General features: G+C 37.7%; 1 protein-coding gene across 20 annotated transcripts in view; it reads left to right on the forward strand.

The window, feature by feature from the left end:
- The window catches only part of Sorbs2 (sorbin and SH3 domain containing 2), a 204050-nt gene that overhangs the window by 135133 nt on the left and 43126 nt on the right, over positions 1 to 25791 (forward strand). For 9 of the 20 annotated variants that reach the window (XM_048330679.1, XM_048330678.1, XM_048330683.1 and 6 more), the window contains 8 exons: positions 2490 to 2662; positions 7268 to 7334; positions 7960 to 8004; positions 9948 to 10122; positions 12327 to 12441; positions 21144 to 21311; positions 22009 to 22092; positions 23690 to 23746. In XM_048330679.1, coding sequence (XP_048186636.1) covers positions 2490 to 2662; positions 7268 to 7334; positions 7960 to 8004; positions 9948 to 10122; positions 12327 to 12441; positions 21144 to 21311; positions 22009 to 22092; positions 23690 to 23746 — 884 coding nt within the window. The other 11 variants (XM_048330681.1, XM_048330685.1, XM_048330684.1 and 8 more) reach the window with 9 other exon arrangements.

Raw genomic sequence — 25791 nt, forward strand, 5'->3', positions numbered from 1 at the left:
CAGAATTTTTAAATGGAACTATATGTTATCACACACACACACACACACACACACACACACACACACACACACAGAGAGAGAGTAAAATTTCATCCATTTTTCTAGCTGTAACAGTTTTCCCAGTAATTAATATCAAGCTGTAATTCTTCATTCTATTGCTTGTTGTCATGAACAATTTTAGCTCATCATACTAAACAGAGTAGACCCATACAAATATAGACAGGCTTTGATGTGGGATATGTCGATGGATAGATTACATGAAGGTTATACAACATGAAGAAAAGTTTCCTATATAAATACTGAATGAATTAAAGTTGGTTATGGCTTGGAAAGGAGCAACAGTTATAAGAAATTGTAAGTCTCCTTTCACTCCTTATACTCAGCTGAGGAGAAAAGATTGTAAAGGTATTAATCAATGAGTGAGCCATATATAAGAATTATTATTAAAGAGTCCATTTTCATTACATGAGCTATATGTTTATACAATCTTGTGAGCCATATGTGAAGATAGATTTGATACTTTCAGCTTTAGTTGGGAATTTGTACAGAGTACGTACTCAAAAAACATTTAAAAATACTCAGACCTTTTATGGAATTAAGTAGTTTATTAGAGCTGAGAATAATGTTGCTTCTTAATTTGGGATAGCATGGAAAAGTTAGTGTTTTTAATAGCCTATAGCACGTTAAGTACTCTTAGTTCTAGCCTCATCCATTCTTAAAAAAATGTAATAAGAAATATTTTTTTCTGTTGCAAGTTAAGTTGATCATAAAAAAAAAATGGTTCTAATTATAATGATACCTATTTTAAATGTTATATTGGACTCTTATCTTAGACATATGTACCTGGGTTAGAATACAGAGACTTGCCTTTGCTTGGCTTTTTTGCTCAGCTGGTACTCTACCATTTGAGCTGTGCCTCTATCCCAGCTTTCTGTTGGTTGTATAGAGGTGAGATCTCTCAGACTTTTCTACCTAGGCTGGCCTAGAACCTCAATCCTCCAGATCTCACCCTCCTAAGTAGCTGGAAGGAAGTCACTGGTAACTAGCTGAGAGGTCTTAACTATGTCCTTATAAAGTTGAGAAAAGCATGCCCATAGCCCTGTGTTCAATATCTAGTACAGAAAAAAAAATAAGTTTAATGCTTACTCAAGGTGTGTCATACAAATTTTTCATGTAAAAATCCATGTATTTGTAATATATCATTTTTGTGTGTGATTCCCCTTATACATGTGTGTTTGAATGAAATAAATGAATCCTATCCTAATATAGAAAGGCTTCCTGAGCAGCTCACCTACAAAATCATGACCTAAATTGTAGGAATGAAGTATCATTCTTGGTCACTAAAATTGTGACATTAACTGCTCAAAAGCAGAAAGTCATATTACTAATTGTGTCAGGTGAATGGTAGTAATGTTGATCTTTTAAAGTACTTTTGCGCCCAAAGTAAATGGAATACACAGAGCATATGTGCTCTCTCTGTTAGTTCTAGAAGTATACTAGAAAATAATAAAATAAAAAAAACCAAGAAGACAGAAATTTGTTCCACTTTACTTAGTTTATGTTGTCAGGCAAATTATTTCCTTCAAAAGAAGTCATGGCTTAGGTATTTTAAGGTCTAACCAAAGATATGGTGACCATCTTGTCTACTTAAATAAAATTCAATTAATAATAATCATTCAAAAATATATTCATAATCCTTCAAATCCAAGTAAATGTTATGTAATTCTTTTTTCACTACTGGAGTTTGAACTCAGGTCCTTATATTTGCTCTGACACTTGAACCATGCCTCCAGTCATTGTTTTTGCTAGCTATTGAGATAGGGATAGGGTCTCACCTCCCAGCTGGGCTCACAAACCCATGCCTCTCTTCATGGAAGCGTCTCACAAACTTTTCTGCCCAGGGTAGCCTGGAATCCCAATCCTCTCATTCTCAGCTTCTAGTTGTTAAGATTCCAGGTACCAGACTGAATTGGATATAAAGAACTTTTAGGAAATTTTTGTTTTCATTTTATTTTTTGTGAAATCTTTGTCATTGGCTCAATAGCTTAATCTTTTTCTAAAAGCACATTTTATTACTTTTTCTAACATAGTAGTCAGCAATATCACAAAATTCATATATGTGTGAGTTAGGACCCAAGAGAAATTATTAAATTTGTCTGGACTCCTGCCTCTCATCTATAAAATTGATTTTTGTCTTCTCCCTCCTCCTCCCCTACCCTAAGATTACTGAAAAGGAAACATGAGGTGACAGATTAAAGTGCATCCAGCATTCAGCAAACTTATTCTCTCCTCGCCCTTCTTTACAAGACGGTGAGGTCTTCACTGTGTACCTGCCTGGTACACATCTACATAATCTAGCTACATGTGAGTGGGTCAAAAATAAGATCCATGCTTTTGAAGACATAGTCACAGAAATAAGGATGCCCTGTCACCGTTGCTGACCTTGTACAAAAGAAGCGCTGTTAATTGACTATGTATTTTCTGCCCAGATTCTGCAGAGACATACTCCCAACATGCACAGTCTCTGGACGGCACCACAGGCAGCTCAATGCCCCTGTACCGATCGTCCGAGGAAGAGAAAAGGGTGACTGTCATCAAAGCCCCACATTACCCAGGGATTGGGCCGGTGGATGAGTCTGGAATCCCCACAGCAATTAGAACGGTGAGAAACGGCAGCCTGCGCGTCTGCCGGGGTCTGCGCACAGCCACTACAAAGGGCGGATTGTGTGCGGCTTTGTGCATTCCTGGGCTCTTACATAATGAGGATGCCCTCAGAGCCATCTGAGCTCCTATGAATATTGCGCTCTGCCACAGAGAAACGAGCTGACTGCTGAAGAGAATGTCACAATCTGGTTTGCCATTGGATTACAAATCACGAAAATTGTGATTTTATTAAATGACAGCTCTTTCTTTTTTACTGTTTACCAAGGAACATAGAGCCATAGAGGGGGAAAGAAAACAGAAAAAGAGACCAAACAGCTAACACAAAACAAACAAAAAAATGTGAATTCTTTGGCAGTGTTAATTCCCACATGCCTTGCAAAGAACCGGGTGATTTGTTTCTTGAAATGGATGTGTGTTAACACCAAGAGATTGGGAGTGTTAGAGAGGTGAGATGATTGGAGCAAGGAAGGAAGAGCTAACCACACACCCAGCGTCCCTCTTCATCTGGGCCTGCTGAGAGCTCTCCCTCTCCGGATGATAAGTGAAAGTGTTGGGATTTTTTTATTCATTTTTTTTTTTTTAGCCTTTAAACTCTGCCAAAGCATTGCTCAGTGTGTTGGGGCAGCCCCTTCTGGCACGGCTCCTCAGTAGCAAAGCCTGGGCAGGCAGCTGCTGAACTGGGCAAGTCCACTTGAGGAAGAGGCTTGTGCTGGCCGGGAGAAAGCAGCCTGGGAAACCAGGATGAGCGCCACGACTTCCTTGCAGGTGAAACTGGAGTAGGGGGTGAGAGGGGGCTGCCAGCAGAGATCTGGGGCTAGATGTGCTGTGCCTGTTGAACCCATATTAAGGACTGAGCTGTTGCCAAGAGGGGCTTCCCTGGAATGTGAGACGTGGGAGGGAAGGCAGAGGAAGGATGGGAAAGAAAGCAGGGGTGAAAAACAACTGTGGTAAGACTGGAAACATCAAACTGCATGAAGGATTTTTTTTTAAAGGGGTTTTTTTTTGTCTTTTTGAATTTCTGTTTGTTATATGAGACGCACATGTTTTACATATCAAGAGAAAAGTTAAGACCTGATTGTTCTAAGCATCTGTATTAGGGTTGATAGCAAGTAAATTGGTGTAGCAAGTGCTGGGCTTGTGGACTTGTCAGATAGACAGACCTGAATGTTGACTGTGACTGAAAATTCCTAGAGGCCTGGGTTGGAAATGATGGTGGTCATATTTGACAGAAAAATGTTCAGGGATTATGATTTCTGTGCTCCCTTTTGGTATGGTGGTTACACGTTTCTGATGATGGTGTTTTGATGTGTGTGTGTATTTTAGGATTTCTGCCTCCCATGTTAGCCATTTGAGATCAGTCACCTAATATTGTAGCAATACTGAGTCAGGACAGAATGGATTATGCTATATACCCCAGGGGTCATGAATTCAATGATCTTTACTTCCTACGTATTAGGAGATTCTATCTAAAGAAAAAAAATGTACCTGAAACCTCTGAGAGTATTTTCAAATTATTAAATTACAATGAAAACATGATCCATTGTTTTAATCCATAAGATATTTTAATATCTAGCTGACAAGTTTTTGACTGCTAGTTTGTTTGTTTTGCCAGATCTGGGGCTTGAACTCAGGGCCTGAGCACTGTCCCTGGCTTCTTTCTGCTCAAGGCTAGCACTCTACTACTTGAGCCAGAGTTCCACTTCCAGCTTTTTCTATATATGTGGTGCTGAGGAATTGAACCCAGGGATTCATGTATATGAGGCAAGCACTCTACCACTAGGCCATATTCCCAGCCCCTTGACTGCTAGTACTCAAGGAGAAAAAAATTTTAAACCCTGAAACATTGGAGATGATTAATAAAAATAAAATAATATTAAGATTTTCATCTTAATATTTGTCAACTACCAAATCAAAAGCAGGCATATATATATGTATATATATATGCAAACACATATATAACATGTAATATTGATTTTCCTCCATGTAAACTAGAAAAAACTTATAAACAACCCTAAAGTTCCTTATAAGGTTCTCTCATTTTTGTGTACAACTATTCTCTAACTTCGGCCTGTGAAGGTCTGTGGAGACACTTCTCTTACTCATGTTCAGCGCTGGCAGCCCTACAGAGCAAATCCCCAAGTATAGCTGTGTTTATAAATGTAAACTCACAGGCCGGGAATCTCCAGGGTCATTTTCCTTCCATGTCTGTGTGGAAAGCAATGGTTATCAAACTCAAATTTCTTCCAATTAGCTTTTCTACCCAGTGTCTATACCAGTGTCTCAATGTACATATCATGCTATCCTTTTACACAACCAGCATTTACCATGCCAAAGAATCTTGTAAAATCATCCAGATACCTTAAACAGCCATGAGTCTCTATCTACTATTTTTGAGTTGTCTTAATAAAGGAAATCACCACTCCAGATTGTTCCTTCTCATGTGATTCACGTTAGCCTCTTACTGCCAATCTTAAAAACAGCCCAAATCACTAGGGCTCAGGTCCCATGAGACTGTGTAATTAAGGCCAGCTAGTTAAGGAACATGCAAGATTCCATTCTTCTACTCAAACAGAACACTCATCTGAGCATTTTCAAAACTAGAAAAGGACAAAAGGAGAATCATTGGATACTGGTGTCTAGAAAATAAGTCTGTTTTCTTCTGGAGGATCTCTTCAGGCTAAGTCAGCACGAAGCTCTGACATTTCACACTGTAGGAACATAAACATTGAAGTCTATTCAGTCAAGGTTACAGACAACTGCAGAGTGCAGTCCTATTAGGTAGGGTCCATGGAAAAATGATTGTGTACAATGCATTCAGAAGTAAACTTTCATTTGACTGGCCTACTGTTAAAATCTTGATATTAAGCATAACCACCTTTATGATGACAATGCTAAAAGGTGCTTTCAGTGTCATAGTACTTATTTTCCAAAGGGACATTGAGAGTGGTTATTCCTGTTTAACCACTTTCCTGTCTTATTTGCCAACCAACTGAGCATTTCCTGGCATCTCTGTGCTCACCATATAAAGCTAGCAGATGGCATGAGTGGGAGCTCCTGACTGATGCAGGCCCTGCGGCAAGTGCAGAGAAAACCCTGTCTGTCAGCATGCACTGCCATATACAGAAAGATAACTCACTTACTAGGTGGTTATGTCCAGGTATGGATAGAAGACATTTTTATACACAGTTTTCTTTTCATTGTGGTTGTAACACTATAAAGGAAACAAAGCCCAATGACAGAGAAATCGCTCTTTTAGGCAAATAAATGTACCTTAAATGTTCAGCTAATCTGCTGCTCCATCATGACCGGAGCTCCCTCCACTAATTTCCACCATTCAGCGTTCCATTGTAGAAAAGCCAAAAATTCAGACATGACTCACAACAAAGTCACTGGCCCTTATTCTACACGTGGGACGTTTGGTGACATCATTTATTTTCAGAGATCAAAATAACTTTAAATATCGCACCACACCTTTGATTTCCAGATGAAAAAATGTAGAACCCACATTTCCGAAAGAAAAACCAGGGTGCAAAATCTAAATCAATACTTAAACAAGCACAAGACTATTTTTGAAACAGTACTAACCCATTTTTTAATCAAGACAATTATCACTGAAAATCTGATCTATTTAGTTAGCTATACACAAAATAATCACTTTTTTGGTCACGTGTATCTGCAAGAGTTGGGATAAAGATCATGCCAAGCCAAAGTTTAATTGTGATTTTTAAAATGTATGTCTGCTTTCATAGATAAATAATAGCATTACATCTAATACACTATATTCATTCATTCTTTCACTCTAAAAATATTTGAGATTATCTACTGTTTTTGTTTATTGAGCATTTAGTACATTCTAGGAACTACGCTAAGGTTTTGTTTAGCCCTTGTCTCTTTAGTTTCTATAAAAATACTATAATACAGATACTGATATTTCTCTCTAAAAAAAGGAGAAAAGAACAGTTTTAAAAGACTGACTAACTTGCCCAAATTCATATTTTTAACTTTAGCGTCATAATTAAAGCCAAGTTTGAATTTTATATCAAGACCGAATGTTAATTTTGTTTTTCCATTACAGCCCGCTGTCTCTCCCATATCTATAATCTACACAAGGGATGTACAACTAAGTTGTGTGTATCCTATTGTCTGACTAAAGAAAATGTGAAACTGTACATTTTTTTCTTCAATTTACTCTAAGATAATAAATTGAGTAGTAACACAGACTGGTGAAGACCAAATTTCCCTTCATGGAAACTGATCAGAATACCATTTGAATCAAAAGTATTTCCTAGTTAATTCTAAAACTAATGGCTTGGTAGAACACTCAATAGAGGGGACAGAGATACCAAGATCATGGTCCAAAGCCAGCTCCAGCAAAGTTTACCATAAGACTGCAAAACAAACTAAAAGCAAAAGATTTAGGGTTGTAGCTCAAGTGGTAGAATGCATACTTGCCTAGCAAGTATGAGGCCCTGAGTTTGATTCCCCAGTACTGAAATATAAAAAGAAAAAGAGATACAAATGACAGCAACAACAAACAAGCAAACATTGAGGTCATTGTTGACTTGAAATGAGCTTTGTCATGATGGGACAATCTCTCTTACAGACTGTAGACCGGCCAAAGGACTGGTACAAGACAATGTTCAAGCAGATTCATATGGTGCACAAACCAGGTATGTGTGTGCTACTGGTGGGCTAAAGGATATATTCACTCCTTTCATGGAGATTGTGTTCACACAAAAATGTCCTGACCCTCTGCAAACAGCATGCCCCCTCTCCTTTTCAACATTCCTCCTGTTCTACTTTTATCACCCTCAAATCACAGATCTGTGCCCCTGCCTTACTCCCCCAAGCTCCTCACCTTGAATCATTGCCAAGAGTCCTGGTCTTAGGCCTCTGCCCATCCTAATCCACAGCTACCCTGGTGTGTTGCCTGCTTCAATAGACTCAGTGCTCTGCTGTCATCCCTCGCTGCTCCTTTTGACAAGGGATCTTTAAATCACTTACTAGAAGAACATCAAGACCCGGAAGAGATTTCTGTCTAGGGGAAGGGAGGACAAGGGACTGACTTTATATGCTTTGACCAGGGCAGTACAGTAAAGAAATATGTTACAGACAAGAAAGACTGTCTGCAGAGGCTTTGGGAAAGTCAATATTTGGAAATTCAAAATAGTACTCATACACGAGGAAAGATGTATTGCTTTCCTGGCAGATCTGTATCATTTCTCTGAAGCTTGGCTGTCTTGTGACAAGGTGATGGAATCTGTATTACTATAATATTTATGTTTCATTTTCTAGATGATGACACAGACATGTATAATACTCCTTACACATACAATGCAGGTAGGATGGCTTTGATTGCTTGCAATGACTACTTTATGCACAGGGATGTTGGAAAGAGATTCAGTCACTTGCCTTATCCTCTGGCTAACCACACACATGGGTTGTCATTTCCCATTATTAGGAAAATGCTTGATTTCTTTTCTCAGAGCATGCATAACCAAAATAATTGATCCTTTCTCGTGGACATGAGAACTAATACTGTTTTTTCTCACTCATTCTTACTGTTAGTGTATGCTCAGCTTCAGGAATGTTTCACCAATGTGCCAAGGACAGTGTAAAAAGAACATGCTGTGACTGGAGTTACAAAACCAGATAAAAATCTTCTTTTGTCAGCAAAGAGAGGGACTGCCAATTGCGTCAAATTCCCGAAACAAGTGTGTTTTGCACCCTTTTCCAGGCTTTTGCTCCAAAATAGAGCCATTCATTGAAAGAATTTTCAAACTCCTTCTTGGCTGTGCCACATTTTTGACTCAGAGTAGCCAGTGATCATAGTAGAATAACTGATTGTGGGCATTTCCACTTCTATTTGAATGCACTGGCTTCTTGAGAAGTGTCCTGAGGCTTTGTGAGGGACCAGCACCTTTCTTCTAAATGGTGTTTGGGGTCAGAGGTCACAGGCTCCCAGACCAAATGCAGGCCCCTGTCTGTCATAAGGTCTCCACCAGCTGTACCTTCATATGGGGATCCTTTTGCCAGCCTGGCAGGGAGCCATTCCCTCCTTGACACCTAGGGTCCAGCACTCAAACCCTTTAAGTCAAGAATTTTGCTACTAGTCTCAAAGACAAATTAAGGGGAAAATGAATAAAGCATGTTTGGCAAGCTCTACAACTTCTTGGGTTAGATCCAGTGTTCCTCGAATGATAGCAAGAAATTCATTAAAATATTTTCCTCTGCTTTTATTCCTGGTTGTACACCAAACTTGCTTCTTTTATATAACTCAAAACTTGAAGTCTACCTGTAGAATGAAGGCAAAAAAAAATTGTAAGTGTAGCTATTATCACTGGCTTTTGTTGTGGAAGTTTGCATGAACCTGCAAGAGAAGCAGATGTGTATAAATAGAGTTAGGCCAGGAAACGGAGGTTGTAGGAAACATAGAATTTCCAGATACTCTTTAATATTGGTTTGTAACCCACCCATAATTAGTGAATTGAAAGCAGTTCATAGTGCATGTAGAGTATGCAAAGCACAGTACACAAAGCAACTGCATCTAGTCTTTTTTCTTGCCTGCATAGTCTTCCACTGCTTTGTGTCCTGCACCCTTCTGCATTTCCCCTTTGTCACCGCCACTCTCTTCTGCCTATCCAAGCCAATCAATTGCTTATGGTTAATCTAGGCCTGTGAACTCCATAATACCTTCTCTGACCAACTGACCATCCTCTAATATTCCTTAATTGTTAATGTATTTTTCCTCATTAGGTCTTTACCAAATATTACCTATTATTTTCAGTGTTATATTTGTCTCTCCTTCCCCAGAGCCTCTCTATATAGCTTATTTAATATTGTGTTGCATTGTAATATCGTGTGTGAGAGAATTTTAAGTATTAGCAAGTATTTGGAAGTAGTTCTAGGAACTTCTAAACCTCATCTGAAACCCTGCCTACCATTCATTAGTTTATATGATAAGAAGAAAATGTGCTAAATTCTTGTAAGTTTATTATGCTGACCACCAATTTGAATTGTCATTAATGCCCAAAAAAGGTTAATTAACAAAGATTTATTATAATCCATGCCTAAATGTAGAATAAATCAATACTTAACAGGTAATTATTAATAATCCCATATCAAAACATTAATAAACACTGGGCCATGATGCTCATTGATTAAAAGTTGAGCAAAATCATTGGATATTCTCATGGGTAGACAATTGAATGCCCTTCTAAAATGTTATTTACTTCTTTTTGTTTGTCTTTTCGTTGCTGTTTTTTGTTGTATTTTGGTGGTAGGTCTGTACAACACACCCTACAGTGCTCAGTCACATCCTGCTGCTAAGACCCAGACCTACAGACCTCTGCCCAAAAGCCACTCTGACAACGGCACAGATGCCTTTAAGGATGCGTCCTCTCCGGTGCCTCCCCCACAGGTCCCGCCACGCCCAAGGGACCGGTCTTCATCAGAAAAGTAAGGCAGCTTCCCCCAAGGCGACCTATAGTTCCCTTAGGATGAAGCTGAAGCTGCCATCACTCAGTAGAAGAGCCACGACTTCATTTACAGAGACTCAACTCATCTAGTCTTACTGGATTATGTATAGACCATGTTGGCCCCTTATCAAGATGGTAGCAAACGTTTTCATCAGGGGTCATTCTCCCAAGGTGCTTTAAAGTTGAATTCGAAGTCTCTGGGTACAACCTCTACTTTTGATCAGTGATTGCACATAAAAGATAGAAGTTATAGCTCAGTAAAAGAGCATTTGTTTATCATTAAGAGAGCTCTAGGTCAGACTCTTGAGTGCTTCATACAACCACTACAACCATACACATATTGTGTTCTTGGGCTGGAGGGCTGGAGCTTAGTGGTGGAGAATTTGCCTGACATACATTAGAATCTGGGATTGACGACTGGAAACAAACAAATAAACAAACCTGACACAGAGAGAGACAAACAGAGCCATAGAAATATATAAAGACATAGAAAAGGAGCTCCAGTGGCGCAATCGTTTAGCGCTCAGTACTTACAAGACATAGAAAAAAGTGGCCTACTTTTCTATCAAGAGACTATGAAATTAATTTTTGGTTTCCACAAATTTGAAATGTCGAGACTATTAATAAAAATATCTTTTATTCATAAATCCTAAATCATTAGTTACTAAAGTCTGTCTGTGATTCATTTCCACCAGCTTTTGGAGCTAATTTTAATTTTTTATTTCACTACTAAAATATTTTTGTACTTACCCTTCACATTCAAAAATATTTATAAACACCATTCTGTGATATCACTAGGATTGTGATGAATATTTCTAGCTATAGGAAACTTTATTGAGAGCTCACTAGGGGCAAAGCACTAAACAAAGCTCTTTTCTTACATTATATCATTTAATTCTGAGAATAACCAATGAGATATATTCCACTTTTTTTGTTTTTAGAGTAACCTTTTATTGCTCTGGTCAGTGCAGAAAATCTCATTGGATTTGATTTGATCTCTTTTTAGTCACTGCTGGACAATTTCTGCCTTTTTCTTACCATTTCAGCATCAATTTGGAAGGATGTATGCCTTATTTAATTTGTCCCCTATAATTTCCCATTTTGTAGATTTGTTTGTTTCCTGTTTCCACATCAGGAGGTCCAGACTGAATTTGTTGTTGTGCTGTGTTTGGTTTTGGTCAAGAATACCACACAGGGGAGGAAAAGGGAAATGGGGGGGGGGGGGAGGAGAGAGGAGAGAAAGGAAGGGAAGGGAGGGGAAGAGATGGGAAGGGAGTGAAAGGATGCTTACACCACTTCAATTCCCAGCCTACTATGAAGTTAGAATCATATTTCATTCCATGGAATCAAAATTTCTCCCAATACATAAAGTCATAAAATCCTTCCTAAAACACCTGTAATAAGTCATCTCTTCCTCCAAAGGAAACCTTCCTCTTTTGCCCCAATTGCCCGGAAATACTGGAGTTGACACTTTCATTGAAGCTTTTCTTGGAAATCCTTCTTTGATAGCTTCTGAATGCCAGTAGTTCAGGAAAAAGAACAGATTCCAGTGAAATATTCCACTCTGGTGCTTTAGAGCTAATTCCCAAAGAGAAGCCTCCACTACTCTACTTCTTGTTGTACATGCTGACCCAAGTGATCGCCATACAGCTCATAGGCAAATACACTTCTTACAAGAAGTAAAAGTAAGACCAAACGTGTGTGTGTGTGTGTGTGTGTGTGAGAGAGAGAGAGAGAGAGAGAGAGAGAGAGTTTGAATCCTTGTCCTTCTGGATTAATAAGCCAAATCGCACAGTGGCAGACTAAACTCACAGCTCCATAGAGCATCCTTTCAACTTATTTTAAATGGAACCGCACACAGCTGCCATTATGTGATCTAGGGAGTCCATAAGAAGTCACTGTCTGCATGTTTACAAACTCTTCAATTGACTTTTAGCCAGCAATACACACACACACACACACACACACACACACACACACACACGGAAAATTAAATAAAAACAACAACTGCCTCTAAGTCACTTATATAAAGCAAAACATAAATGTGACATTTTTCATAAATTAACTTCCTTTATTTTTTAAGCCATGCTAAAATTACTTTTGAAAGTTGATAGTGAGTGATATTACACAACTACATTCAGCCTTCAAGATTACTTTAATGTGTGACTCATTGTCTATTCCTAGGCATGATTGGGATCCTCCAGACAGAAAAGTGGACACCAGAAAATTCCGGTCTGAACCAAGGAGTATTTTTGAATATGAACCTGGGAAGTCATCGATTCTGCAGCATGAGAGACCCGTAAGCACTCAGCATTCTTTAGCATGCTATAGGGCAAGGCTACCAGGGTTCCCCAACAAACCTGGATTTCAATCTATTTAGCAATTATTATTATTACACAGGAAATTTACTATCTGATATAATTGGGATATCATGTTTTTTTTTGAGTCAAGATTGATATGTCGTCTCAGAATCTAAAATATATATATATACATGTATATATATGTAAACCCATATATACATATATATGTATATATGTATATATGTACATATATATGTATATATGGGTTTACATACCTAGGCAGAAATCACCAGCATATAATTAGCTACGCCTGATTATGAGCCTGAGTGGATTTTTTTTTTCTGCCAGTCCTAGCGCTTGGACTCAGGGCCAGAACACTGTCCCTGGCTTCTTTTTGCTCAAGGCTAGCACTCTTCTACTTGAGCCACAGCACCACTTCTAGCCGTTTTCTGTACATGTGGTGCTGGGGAATTGAACCCAGGGCTTCATGTATACGAGGCAAGTACTCTTGCCACGAGGCCATATTCCCAGCCCCTGAGTGGAATTTTTTTAAAGCACTCATAAATACAACACTTAATTGCTATTACAGGTTGCTAAGAGGAAAAAAACATTAATTAATCTTCTAGTTTATACAGACACTGGTAGGTCCATTCCTTGGCTTCCATATAGATTTCTTGGTATTTCTTTCCCTTAAGGGGATATTTTCAAAGTATACTTTTGCAACAAGTTTGTTTAATTGATTCTTATTAAATCCCTCTCAGGTTACCAAGCCTCAAGCTTCCTGATTGGTTGCCATTCTAATGGATCAAGATAATAATTTCACTCGGCAATATCTTTCCATTATTTTCACCATACGCAAACAAAAAGATACATAAATCTCAGAAAAACCACTTCCTTACTCTAAATGCAAATTAACAAATAAGCTTTTTGTTGACCTCTTTTCATTTCCCCCATTTCTCCTTCTGTGGCCTTTGTCTTCTCCGGGAGATCAATGTCCTCCTCCTCTGTTTAAAACCTAGCAATTTCTCTTTAAAATTTAGCAGTCCTCAAGTCCATTCTTGACAAAAATTTTATGTTAATAGTAACTTACTTTTATCTTGACCTTAAAATAATCAGTGAGCAGAATCCGTGAATTTTCTTTGTTAACGCCTTTTGGAGTCTCAGAGAAATCACATGGTTATATAGAATGTAAGGCCAGCATCACTATACCCAACATAAGATTAACAAGACTTCCAACAATAAGCCTGAAAGGAAAGAAGGGAAAGAAAAAGAACAACACTGGCTTTCAGACTTCAGTGTAAATGTATAACTCATTAACTAGATCATCTGATCAAGTAGCAATATAGCTGAAGTTGCCAAGATGAGATTTGGATCACAATCACACCATTGCTTAGAATTAAAATTGACAGATCTTATATTTAAATATAAATGATAAAACTTTAATAATGCCTATTTTAATAATGTGTGAGACTCTTAGGACAATGACAGACCCATGAAAGAAAACTCTTAAATGGTTAAAACAGAAACATATCAGTAGAATTTTGCTATGCCTCCTCTGGAGCTCATTTATGAATCCTAACATTGTGACTGAAATTCCTGCATCCCTCAAGTCTTTAGATTAGAGCTTTGAATGTTCTTTGTTCTAAAATAATAATGACAACAATAACAGTAGCTCCAAATCTTTACTGAGCACCACTTTGTACCAGACTTTGTAATTCATAATATATTCCTGATCTAAGTGTTCCCATCAGCCATATGAAACACATCTATGGTATTTCCATTTGACACGTGAACAGACAGAGCATGTACTAACTGTCCAGGCATCATAAGGCCTGGTACAATTGATCACTACCATACTGCGCTAGTTCAATAGGAAGCCCTTAGCTAGTAGTCACTATCCAAAAATCAAATTATATTAGTCTAATTTTTTACTGCATAAAAGGGTTATGTAGTAGCTAGTTTATAGTAAATTCATGTATTTGACTGAATTTACCAGAAACCAGATCCCTAAGCAACTATAATACAAAATCAGTACAATTAACTGGTCCTCAGAAGAGAGAATGATCAGGAGCCCAGAGATTTGCTCGAGACTCTGATTCCTCCAGCCAAAAAGAAGGCAAAAGTAGAAAGAACCTAAAAATGTGGTGGGAAATCAGAATGGACATCTTATGAAGAAACAGGAAAAACTATAAGCCTTAGGTTTCTCCTGAAGAGCATTGCTGGTGCCAGTATTATAAAAATGGATTGTGTGAGTCATGTATGTTATTTGAACCAAGTATTTTTGTTATAGAACTAATCTTTCTAGTATATAATTAGACATATATACATCTAATTATGTATGCTATATATGTCCAATCAGATACATTATACATGTCTAATCTTTTTTAAAAATTCAATCTTTCATTGCCTCTATAAATCAGAAATATAAACAGCTAGATTGACCGTGGGATGGCAGAGACTGGCCACATATTAATATTGTTGACAAAGGAACTAGGTGTCATGAACATACAAGGTGAAGAAGCCATAACAGCAAAGGAAACGTCTTAGGAACTTCAAGGCGTAGGAAAGCATTTTTTGTCTGTTTTTCCTTGTAACAGTGTGAGATCATTTCTTTTTGCATTTTATTTTTAATTTTTGAAAGTTATACAAGCCAGCTAGGAATTCTTTTTCTTTCTTTCTTTCTTTCTTTTTTTTTTGCCAGTCCTGGGGCTTGGACTCAGGGCCTGAGCACTGTCACTGGCTTCTTTTTGCTCAAGTCTATCATTCTACCTCTTGAGACACAGAGCCACTTCCAGCTTTTTCTGTTTAAGTGGTGCTGAGGAATCAAACCCAGGGCTTCGTGCATGCTAGGCAAGCACTCTACTCCTAAGCCACATTCCCAGCCCATAAGAATTCTTTTGAACTGTGCTTTTGAATTCTTAGACAACCCCTACACTTGCCCAATTTTCACACACATACACACACGCGCGCATTTGTTGTTTTAGAGGTGATGAGGTGATATGCAATGGGGTTACCTTTACACATATGAGGTGATACGCACATTTCTTTCCTTTTGCGTAGTATCAGTTGTTCCCTCTTTCTCATTCCTTCCCTCCCATCAACACTCTTGAGTTGTTAAGTTCACTTTCATCAATGCCCAGTGTAGCTGATGGGCCCCTCTGTTGTGCTTTTTCATCTGCTTTCCACTGATTCCGTGCCATCCTCCCACCTTCCCTCAGATGTACACATGTATAAACCATGTATGAGGTAAAGAATAGTCATCTAAAAACAATAAGACAAATTAAGAAGATGCCCTTTGTTTCCTTATCTTTGGGGTTCTTTTCATTCTGCATATTATTTTATGTACATATGAAGAGGTGCTTGGGTGTTACAGTTTGGTGCTTTTCACCTAAGACTATCCTCTTTTGGTCTTACCATGTATGGGTGTCTTGAGTCAAGTTTACTTTGTCATATCTTATTGCATTTTAAATCTAACTTTCGCATGTCACGGAAACCATGTGCTGTTTGTTTCTCTGATCTTGGCTTATTTTGCTCAACATGATTTATTCTAGTTCCATCCATTTCCCTGCAAATGCCATTATCGTATCCTTTCTAATCTGCTCCAGTTTTCTTAAGCATCATATGATTCCTTCCTCTCTCTTCAAATGAACAGAGAATCCAATCCATTTCGCTTTTCCAGTTCAAAATTATCTGTCATGTGGTTAACAACAATGACCTGACACATTTCTCTACTTTTCTAGACCAGTGTCCTTACCACTTCTAGAGTAATCTTTAGAAAATCTGTATGGAACCTTCAGCATCAAAATTTCCCCTCCTCTTCTTGCAAAATCCAAACCCTTAACATAATTTATTTAATTAAAAAAATTATGATTTGCCCCAGGCTGACCCCAGCCTCATCCCTCTTCCCACCCTCCCATCCCCCTGCACTCCAGATACACAGTGAACTTTCAGTCCCCTTTTTGCTGGATCTTTGTCAATATATTCCCTTTGCCAGGAAGCTCTTGTCACCACCTCTCCTCTCTCATAGAAAAGTCCATCCCATCCTTTACACCTCAGCCCAGTCCCACACTCTCCCTGGACTTGCTCCTTCTCGACACTAGGTTTAAAGCTCCGCCAGCTGTGCACCCCTGGTCAGCTGAGGTCTTTTATCTGTATAGCTCTTCTACACTGGCCAGCTCACCTGTTTGAGACCTTCATAGGAATCCTATCTGCTGTGAGCTTGTGTCTCACACTAGCACAATGTCTAGCATGAGTGAAGGGATGAGCACAGGTTTTACCTTTGCAGTTAGTGGTGAAGACTAGAAAGAGACTGAATCTTTGTTCTATTGCTTATCAATGAAATCTGTACATTTCCATTTATAAAAGGCCCAATGAGGCTCCATCAAGGTATGCAAGAGAATCAACACTCTGCCCTTAATAATTGTAGCTCACAGTTTCCCTTTTTCCTTAGAGTACAAAGGAAGTAGAGATGGCAACACTGATTGAGCAAATGTCTTCCCAACTCCTGGCCCAAAACAAAACCAAACAAAAATCAGTTCTTCTTTAGGCATCAATGGCATATTTATGTTCTTTAATAAGAAACAAAAAATAAGGGCATTTCTTTGAAGTTCATAAATATTCAGTTAATTATAGATTTGTATGTTGATTTAATGTTTTATGCAGAAAAAACTTTTTAGTCACCTGGGATTTAATCTTTAAATGGTTTATCCACAAATCAGAACCATATTCCCACAATTTATTTATCTTGAGATAATTAAAACAATTATTTACTGGGATTAGAGTAAAAACAAGCTTTACATATCATCTACATTGTATATGTTTATAGAAGAGCTAAATTAACTTTTTTCTAATTTTAAGAGAGCGTTTGTTTGGGGACTCTGTATTTAACAAGATTTTTAAAAAAAGTGTGGGGGATGCTGGGAATGTAGCTTAGTGATAGATTGCTTGCCTAACATACATGAGGCCCTGGGTTCAATTCCTTGGTACCACATAAGCAAAACATAAATTTTTTAAAAACGGAAATGTTATATTTCCCTGCAGTTACTAAATAACCAGAGATAAGCATCAGAAGGCCTATGTATAGTTAAAATGCAATTTAACCCATCATTGAAGATAAGCTTCTTTATCAAAAAATTGGCAACTAATCTAAAATTATAAAATACTGAGCATTTTATCTGATGGTTTGAACCATAAAGAACTATCCCAACTAACAATGTATATAGAATTTATTATGGTGTCTCAATAAATATAAAAAAACCAAGGCATTAAAACTTAAAAGCTAATGCATGTATATTGTTTAAGAAGGAAAACATGGGCACTTTTGTTTTGTTTGGAACAACATATAGGAGGAATCTTCCCCAATACCACTAGGATTTCTATAACCACAAACTCAGCTGTGTGTTGCCAAACTATATAAAAAGTCTTTTAAAAATTCTCAATCTTAGATAACTTAAACATTATATTTCTTTTTTTCTGAATAATTACTTATTTATTGTCAAAGTGATATACAGAAGGGTTAGTTTCATACGTAAAGCAGTAGGTACATTTCTTGTACAATCTATATTTCTTAAATACTTTTTCTTGCCCTAGTGACTAACACAGTATTAATGTTAAGCAGTGATTTACCAGATAGTTTTTATTTTGGGTGCAGGTCTTGGTGCTGTCCCTGAGTTATTGTTTTTTTCATCAAGGGTAGCACTCTACCACTTGAGCCATGGCTCCCCTTCTTGCTTTTTATGGTTAATTGAAGATAAGAGTCTCACAGTGTCAGCTGGCTTTCAACCACAGTCCACAGATCTCAGCCTTCTGAGTAGCTAGGATTACAGGAATGTACCATCAGTGCCCAACTTCAGATTTGTAGTAAGTAAGAAAATAAAGTTAAGAACATGTATATTAGTATTTATGCTCTTACAGAGTTTATTAAAAATTAGATAAAACCTAATCAGACTTTTCAATGTGTTTCTTGTTAGTATTTATATAGAACACAAAGGAATTTCTATATTGCAGAAGGGAAATATTGAATTAGTGAGATTATTATCATATATCCATTTTTGTTGGTTGGCCTTCTGTGTGTGTCTCACTAATCACTGTGAGGTTTCTGTGTGCCTTATTACTAGCCTCGGACTGCAGCATAATGTATTTAAGCTTTACTTTACTAAAAAGATTCTCAACAGGTCAGCTACTCTCCAGTCCTGCCATTTAAACTTTATTTAAAGGCTCTGCATACATGATCTGCAATGTCCCAAAGTTATTGATGATTAGTCATTATTCCTCAGTGTTTTCTTTCTGTTATTTATCATCATGGATTCTAATAAATGGAACCTTGTAAGTTGGATTTGTAGTAGACAAGCATGTAATTAATGCAGTTTGCTATTAGAGGGTATGATGCAGAATGATAGATGCTCTTATTCTTTTTCCATACTTTATTGTAAAAGAATTTGATGAACCAGAATTTAATCTATCCATTTGTTGTACATTTTCTTAAGGTGCAAGTCACAGTGAAGTTAAAATGGAAATAGCTACACTTCTGTGTTTAATCATATTACTGCCCTCTGCTGTTTGTTTTTAAGCAAATTTGTATCTTATAAAACAAGTTTCTCTCTCCCTCCATTACTGTGCCTGAAAGCAAAATCATAAAATCAAGAATTAGTAATCAGTAACTACATCAATATTAGAATATATCACAGTTGAAAGAATTAGAAGTTAGTTTCCTGTGAAAGAAATAGTATGCATTTCTGAAGGGCAAAAAGTACTGAAATTTTCAAATGTTAATAACCCAAGAAACAGCTCCACCAAACAATCCTCTTAAATAATTACTCACTTCATCTAAAATGAACTAAATATTTGCAGTAAGTCTAGGCTAAGTGGTGAACCTCTGTCCAAAACCAAACAACTGCACTAAATAAGTAAATAAAAACCATTGCTATCATTTTACTGTCACCCAATAAAAATTACTTTCAAAAGCTAAAAAAAAAAATTGAGGGCTGGGGATATAGCCTAGTGGCAAGAGTGCCTGCCTCGGATACACAAGGCCCTAGGTTCGATTCCCCAGCACCACATATACAGAAAAACGGCCAGAAGCGGCGCTGTGGCTCAAGTGGCAGAGTGCTAGCCTTGAGCGGGAAGAAGCCAGGGACAGTGCTCAGGCCCGGAGTCCAAGGCCCAGGACTGGCCAAAAAAAAAAAAAAAATTGAAGTAAAATGACATTCTATAAATAGCCAAGTCTGAGTTTTGCAGCTACCAAGTCAATTTTTTAATTAATTATAAAATAGTAGATTAGTTACTTGAATGTTTTCTTTCTACTAACCTGTTACTTCTGAAATATCAGTAAAAAAAATAATACTGGCATGTAGAAGGGGAAATATCCCAGAATTTCTGCAACATTTCCCATATAAGATAGAATATTTTCTCTACACAATTCTTTACTATGATCAAAGAAAGAGCAGCTTTCAATGCCTTCTTATCTAGTTTGAAGTGCATGGCTATATTGCTTTTAACATTTAGTCTTCTCATAAACATTTCACAGACTTACAGCAGTCTTTATAGTGATGATGGCTACAGTGTTGGATAAGTTAGACCTTTGCACTAGTACATACAATCCTCAAAGTTGTCTAGCCTTGTATGTAGTTACTTTTACAATCTTCCATTATAAAACACTGAAACTAAGCTACACTACGACTAAGTTACCTCACAGAAAACATTTTGGGTTTAATATATCACTTAACATAGACTATGTATCATTAACAAGACCATTGTAAATGTAATGAGACAATAAAACACTATAACAAGTTCATGTCAAATAGTGACTTGTGTTGGACTATGTGATATTTGAAAGCCTCAACAGTTCAAAAGTTATAGAGCATTTCTTTCAGACCTAAGTTGTAATTACTAACTGGAAAACGTGGAATTCTATGAAAATAATACGGAATGGCTTCAAAGTACTGATGGATTAAGAACCCTCTGGAAATAAGTCCCTGGAGTCACAGCTTGTCTCCTAGCAAGGGAAAAAAGCTTTTAGGGAGCCAAATAATTTTTTTCATAATTTTTATGACTTAATATAAACTGTTGTTTAGTAGTATCACATTTAATTAAGCTCATGTAATAACTATCAAAAAGTAGTGATGCACATATAAAACTTGAAGTGCCCAGCATTTATGCAAAATCCACAGCTTGAATTAATCTAGTCAAGTATATATTATGTGAATATATATTAAGACTATCACTGGGCTATGTAGGGGTGTCTGGTTTTTATTACTAAAGAAATCGTATACAGTTTCTCAAACTGTTTAACACTCTTAGTTTTTCTATCTTAACTACAACATTCAGAAAATCCCCGAGGAGCTGAGCAAAAAAAAAAAAATCATAAAAAATTAGATTTTTCTCTAAATCGGAATGACAGGGAAGCGAAGGTGGGATTGCATCCTAGCGTTCTCGGGCCCCCTTACTCCCACCCCCATCTAAAGAAGGCATGGAAAGGGTCAGTCTTGGGGCGTCTCAGGAAAGGCGATCTTTCCTCGCTTTCCAGGAGATTCTGATTTTTCCATCTATGCAATTCCCCGAGGAATCTAGTCTCCTTCGCTTGTTTCCTTTCTCCCAGACGTAAAAGCAGGGGACAAGGCCCTGCCATCTGATGCCCTGGGGATTCCACGGAGAACTCCTATCTAATGAATCAGTGTCTCCCGTCACCCCCTCTTTTTTTCAGCCCCCTCTCCCAACATCTCCGACACCTGTCCCAAGGGAACCTGGCCGGAAGCCTCTATCCACCTCACCCTATGGAGAAGTTGGAGAAGGGCTGGGTAGCCCTTCCCCTCCGCCCCGGAGTGCCATCCCCAGGCCTGGCTCCTGCGCCCCTGCGCTCTCTCCCACCCGGGTGAGCTCCTTCCTTCTCCAACCTTCTCCTCTCCCCACCCCTCCCCCACCCCCGCTTGCCTGTTGCTATGGAAGGGTAGCCTGCGTTGTCCAGGGGCTAAAAAGACTTAGCCAGTCAGAGTCGGGCTGCCCCTTTTCCTTGATACCTAGCCTCTGGACTCTCCATCATACCAATAGACCCCCAAATTGCTCCCCAATACCCGGATTCCTCTCCCCAACCTTTCCCTGCCCCACCCAGAGCTCCTCAGATGCCTGTTCTGGAGGGAATTGCCCAGATTTCAGCCCCTTGTGTTGGGAGTGCCAATCAGCATTCAGGGGGACAGGCATAATGGAGTGACTGGCCCAGTAACACCCTTGGGTGCCTTGATTGAGTCGATTTCAAGATCCTAATGTTTTAACACCCAATGCCCATTGCCTCTGCCCTGTGAGTTTTCCATTCGTGTATCAAGGCAAGGAGAGAATTAGCAATGGTGAACCCAGGAAATAACAAGGGACCCAAGCAACGCCATTGTCACTCACCTTCATCTCCTAATTTTACTCATTTTACTTTGCTTCCTCCATTCTCTCCTGCTGAGATTTGTCGGACGAGAGTGGGTGCATGTTTGTGTGTGAATGCACAGTGTTTGTCATCCCACGCCGGGTTCCCTCACTTCGCTCAGTGTGCCTTTTCCTTCCCTTTTCCTTCACATCTGCTCTAGACTGATCGCATAAATCCAGATGACATAGATTTAGAAAATGAGCCCTGGTATAAATTCTTTTCAGAACTGGAGTTTGGACGCCCGGTAAGTGAGGCTAGCCTATTACTATAAGACAAATAGGAGAATGTTGTTTGGTTTATTAAATATATCATTATTGGAAGAGGGCCGTGACATACAAAGAACAAAGCTGGACCCAGAAAATGCACACAACTATCATTCTGCTTTGATGGGTAAACATGGCGGAAGATCTCTTACATGGCTTTACCAAATTATGAGTTGGGATTACTTTATATCTAACTAATCACAGATTTAACATGTTCAGGTAGTTTCTTTCTTGGAATATCTAGGGAATAATTAAGACTTTATAGAAGATGTGTATTTGTTTACAGTTCATTGTGATCTACTCCCTGAACATTTATAATAATTACTATAATTCCTATGTGCTAAGGAATCCTCAAACCACTTGAGAGTGGTTCTGAATCACTAGGTTAATAAGGACAAAACTAGCCAAAAAGGGTTAAGAAATTTGCCCAAAATTGTAACTGGCAAAATGAGAAGTTAATCTTAGGCCTGTTGAAAACCATTAACAACAACAACATCAAACCTTTTGGGCAATCATCACTCTAATATGTTATCAGATTATTCCCCCTATAAAATATCAGATCTGACAGTAGGAATATAAAGAAATTAAAAACAGAACCGCTGTGGAACTTTATTTCTAGTCTTGGTAGTGAAAGCCATTATTATATTATTCCCAGACACCCACCAGAGAAAATTCCCTGATTGAACTTTAGGGTAATTGCTTAGTCTCAAGCTTCAAATTACAACTTCCTTTAGTATAGAGTAATGCCGGCTAAAGCAGTGAATTTGATTTGTCAGTCACGTTTTGTAAGAATTCCACTGCTCAATAACATGTCAAATACACAGCATCACAATTCTGATGAGAAGTCAGAGGTTTTTGTTTTAATCACTCTTGGAACCTATGATACACTTTTATGGTACACACTTTAGACATATCATATGTTACATAGTGGGTAGTTATGGGTTTTGTTCATTAAAATGTGAAGACATTTGTGTAGATCAATTACATTTTGTCAAACTGTATCAAACATGATAGTTGAGGAATACAAACCAAAGAACTTAATGAGAGAGATATTTCTCTCATTTTTCTCTAAGTTGTCTCCTAGTTTTATGCATTTTATCTCATAGGGAAGCCATTGCATCACTTTATTATATATGTGTTGTTATTGCTGTTAAGAGTCTACAGGGACTATACCAATTTGTGCACTAAACCTAAATGATCCACTGTTTCTATCAACATTTTTAAGCCACATAAGGGAAACTGGCTAGCATGCTCTCCACTTGCTCCTTTAATATACTTGCATCCCTCTGTGACCAAAGTCTAGAACTGTTCATTTTTATTTGGTAAGATGAGTTTTATAAATATACTAATGGAACACCATCAATTTTGCCCAGTGCTTGAGGATAGTTACATACACTGCACTCTTTCTCCTAGGCTACCCCATTTTGTTCCATTTGTGTTCTTCTGTGTGTGTATCTGATGCTCTCAACACTCAATTTCTAACTGTTTTCACCTTTTCCCCATGTTCATTCCTTGCTGCCATTGATTCTCCTCCATTCCATCTCTGAATCTCTGCCTGTGTGGTTCGTCTCCACCCAGCCTCCTAAAAAGGCTCTGGACTATGTTCAAGATCATTCTCCTGGTGTTCCCAATGAGGTAAAAACAACTTATTCTCTCTTTTTTCAAATTTCTCTTGAGGGGCTGTTACTGTCAATCTGAGCTTCATGTTTTATAATCTGTTGTAATGTCTCATATAGTTTTCAAAAATCTGTCTTTGTTTTACTGTGTTGTGTCCACTGTAGCTTTACACATTTATTACACCAAACAGGTTGTCTTTTTCTGAATGTCAGGTGAAGAATCAGTCTAGCTATGAGTTTTAATTAAGCTATTTAGTGTGGCTTTCATATACAGCATCAGGAAAATCAAAACTCAATAGTATCAGCCTTAGCATATATATATATATATATATATACACACATATATATGACTTTTTAATTAGGCTGAGTAAAATATAACTACAAAGCTAAAAGCTAGAAGCCACCTCATTATCAACCTTAGGGGTATAGATTAGCAGTTCAGATTCTTAGATTCCATGTCCTACATTTGCCTAAATTTTACACTTACTTCTTCATTTTCCTAAATACTTATAACTTATTGGTTTTATTATCAATCAAGACAAGGGGTGACAAATATCTGGCAGGTGTTACAATGCCCCAAGCCCCTACCTTTGACAGACATCATTAATCTTCCTACATGCTGTAATTCAGGAAGGTGTTCTAGCATATTATCACTGGTTTATGTGATAAATTTAACTTGAAATCTCTATTTAAGAATGCTTGCCCCACTGGATGCTGATGGCTCATGCCTGTAATCCCAGCTACTCAAGGATTGTGGTTCAAAGCCAGTTCAAGAAGAAAAGTCCCAGTGAGACTCATCTCTAAGCACTCAAAAGCCAGAAGCAGAGCGATGGCTCAAATTGGTAGAGCACTAGCCTTGAGCAAAAGAGCTCAAGGACAGCACCCAGGCCTTGAGGTCAAGCCCCATAACAGGAAAAAAAAATATTTGTACCATTTCTCTAAGTGAAAAAAATTTATGCCAGACCATGTGAGTTTTAATTTGCAATAGGCAAAGATAATTTGAAAATAAACCCAGCAAAAGACCTGAGTCAAACATTGATCTCTACAAAGAAAATGAGAAAGTTATTTTTAAAAACACACAACTATTAGAAGAAAAATAGTTTGTGGGAGTTCTCAGAAGCAGCTAGAATAGGAGCAACTGGAACAAACTTATTTTTCATATTATTTGCTCTGTGGTCTTAAATTAGTATAACACATGTAAAAGACTTCTATCAATTAAATATGTACAACTATGAAGAAACAAAACTAATAGAAAACTGATGTTGCAGGAAGAGTACTGACACATAGTGGTAATCTATAGAATTGCAGGCAATGACTAAAGAGCAAACAACCTCAATTTCCAGCTACTCAATTTACAATTCCAAATTATATCCCTGTAATAAGAATCCAAGTGTTTTGAAACAAAGAAGTAGCACACAAATTTATGTATTAAATAAAAAGTAAAATGGAAAAATAAGGAACATTCTAGGTTATTAAATTTATTTGTTTTCCAGGCTTATGTTTTGTTATCTGGCATATTCTCTAGAGAAAATTAAATAAAACACACAGTTCTATTCTGTATGTTATCTTTATAAATGAAGAAATGCTGTCAATTCATCGTTTGTATAGTCAAATTTATTTTGAAATTCGACTTGGTCTGATATTTTTCTTAGATATTTTGGTCAGATCTTTCTAGGAATTTTGAAAATAATTGGATCAATAGGATCCTTGATCCTCAGAGGATCAAAAGTATGCTAACTTTGTTAAAGCTGGAAGATCCTATCTGCAAAACAACTAAAGTAAGAAAAATCTGGAAAGGGGCATGAAATGGCTCTGTTCAAGTAGTAGAACACCTGCCTAGCAAGTGTGAGTTTAAATCACAGCACCACTGAAAACTGTTGGCTCATTGAGAATGGAAATGGAATTTAGAATGCATCATGTCCATTCACTCATTTTCTAGTTAATAAAACACTTCTGTGTAACAATTTTAAGAAACGTGTCCAAAATCATTGTAAGACAGTAGCCAAGAAAATAAGTACTGATCTCTCAGCCTGTATTTCATTGTGATTTTCTTTATGCCAAAAG

Source organism: Perognathus longimembris, chromosome 21, assembly GCF_023159225.1.
Source record: "Perognathus longimembris pacificus isolate PPM17 chromosome 21, ASM2315922v1, whole genome shotgun sequence".
Lineage (NCBI taxonomy): Eukaryota > Metazoa > Chordata > Mammalia > Rodentia > Heteromyidae > Perognathus > Perognathus longimembris.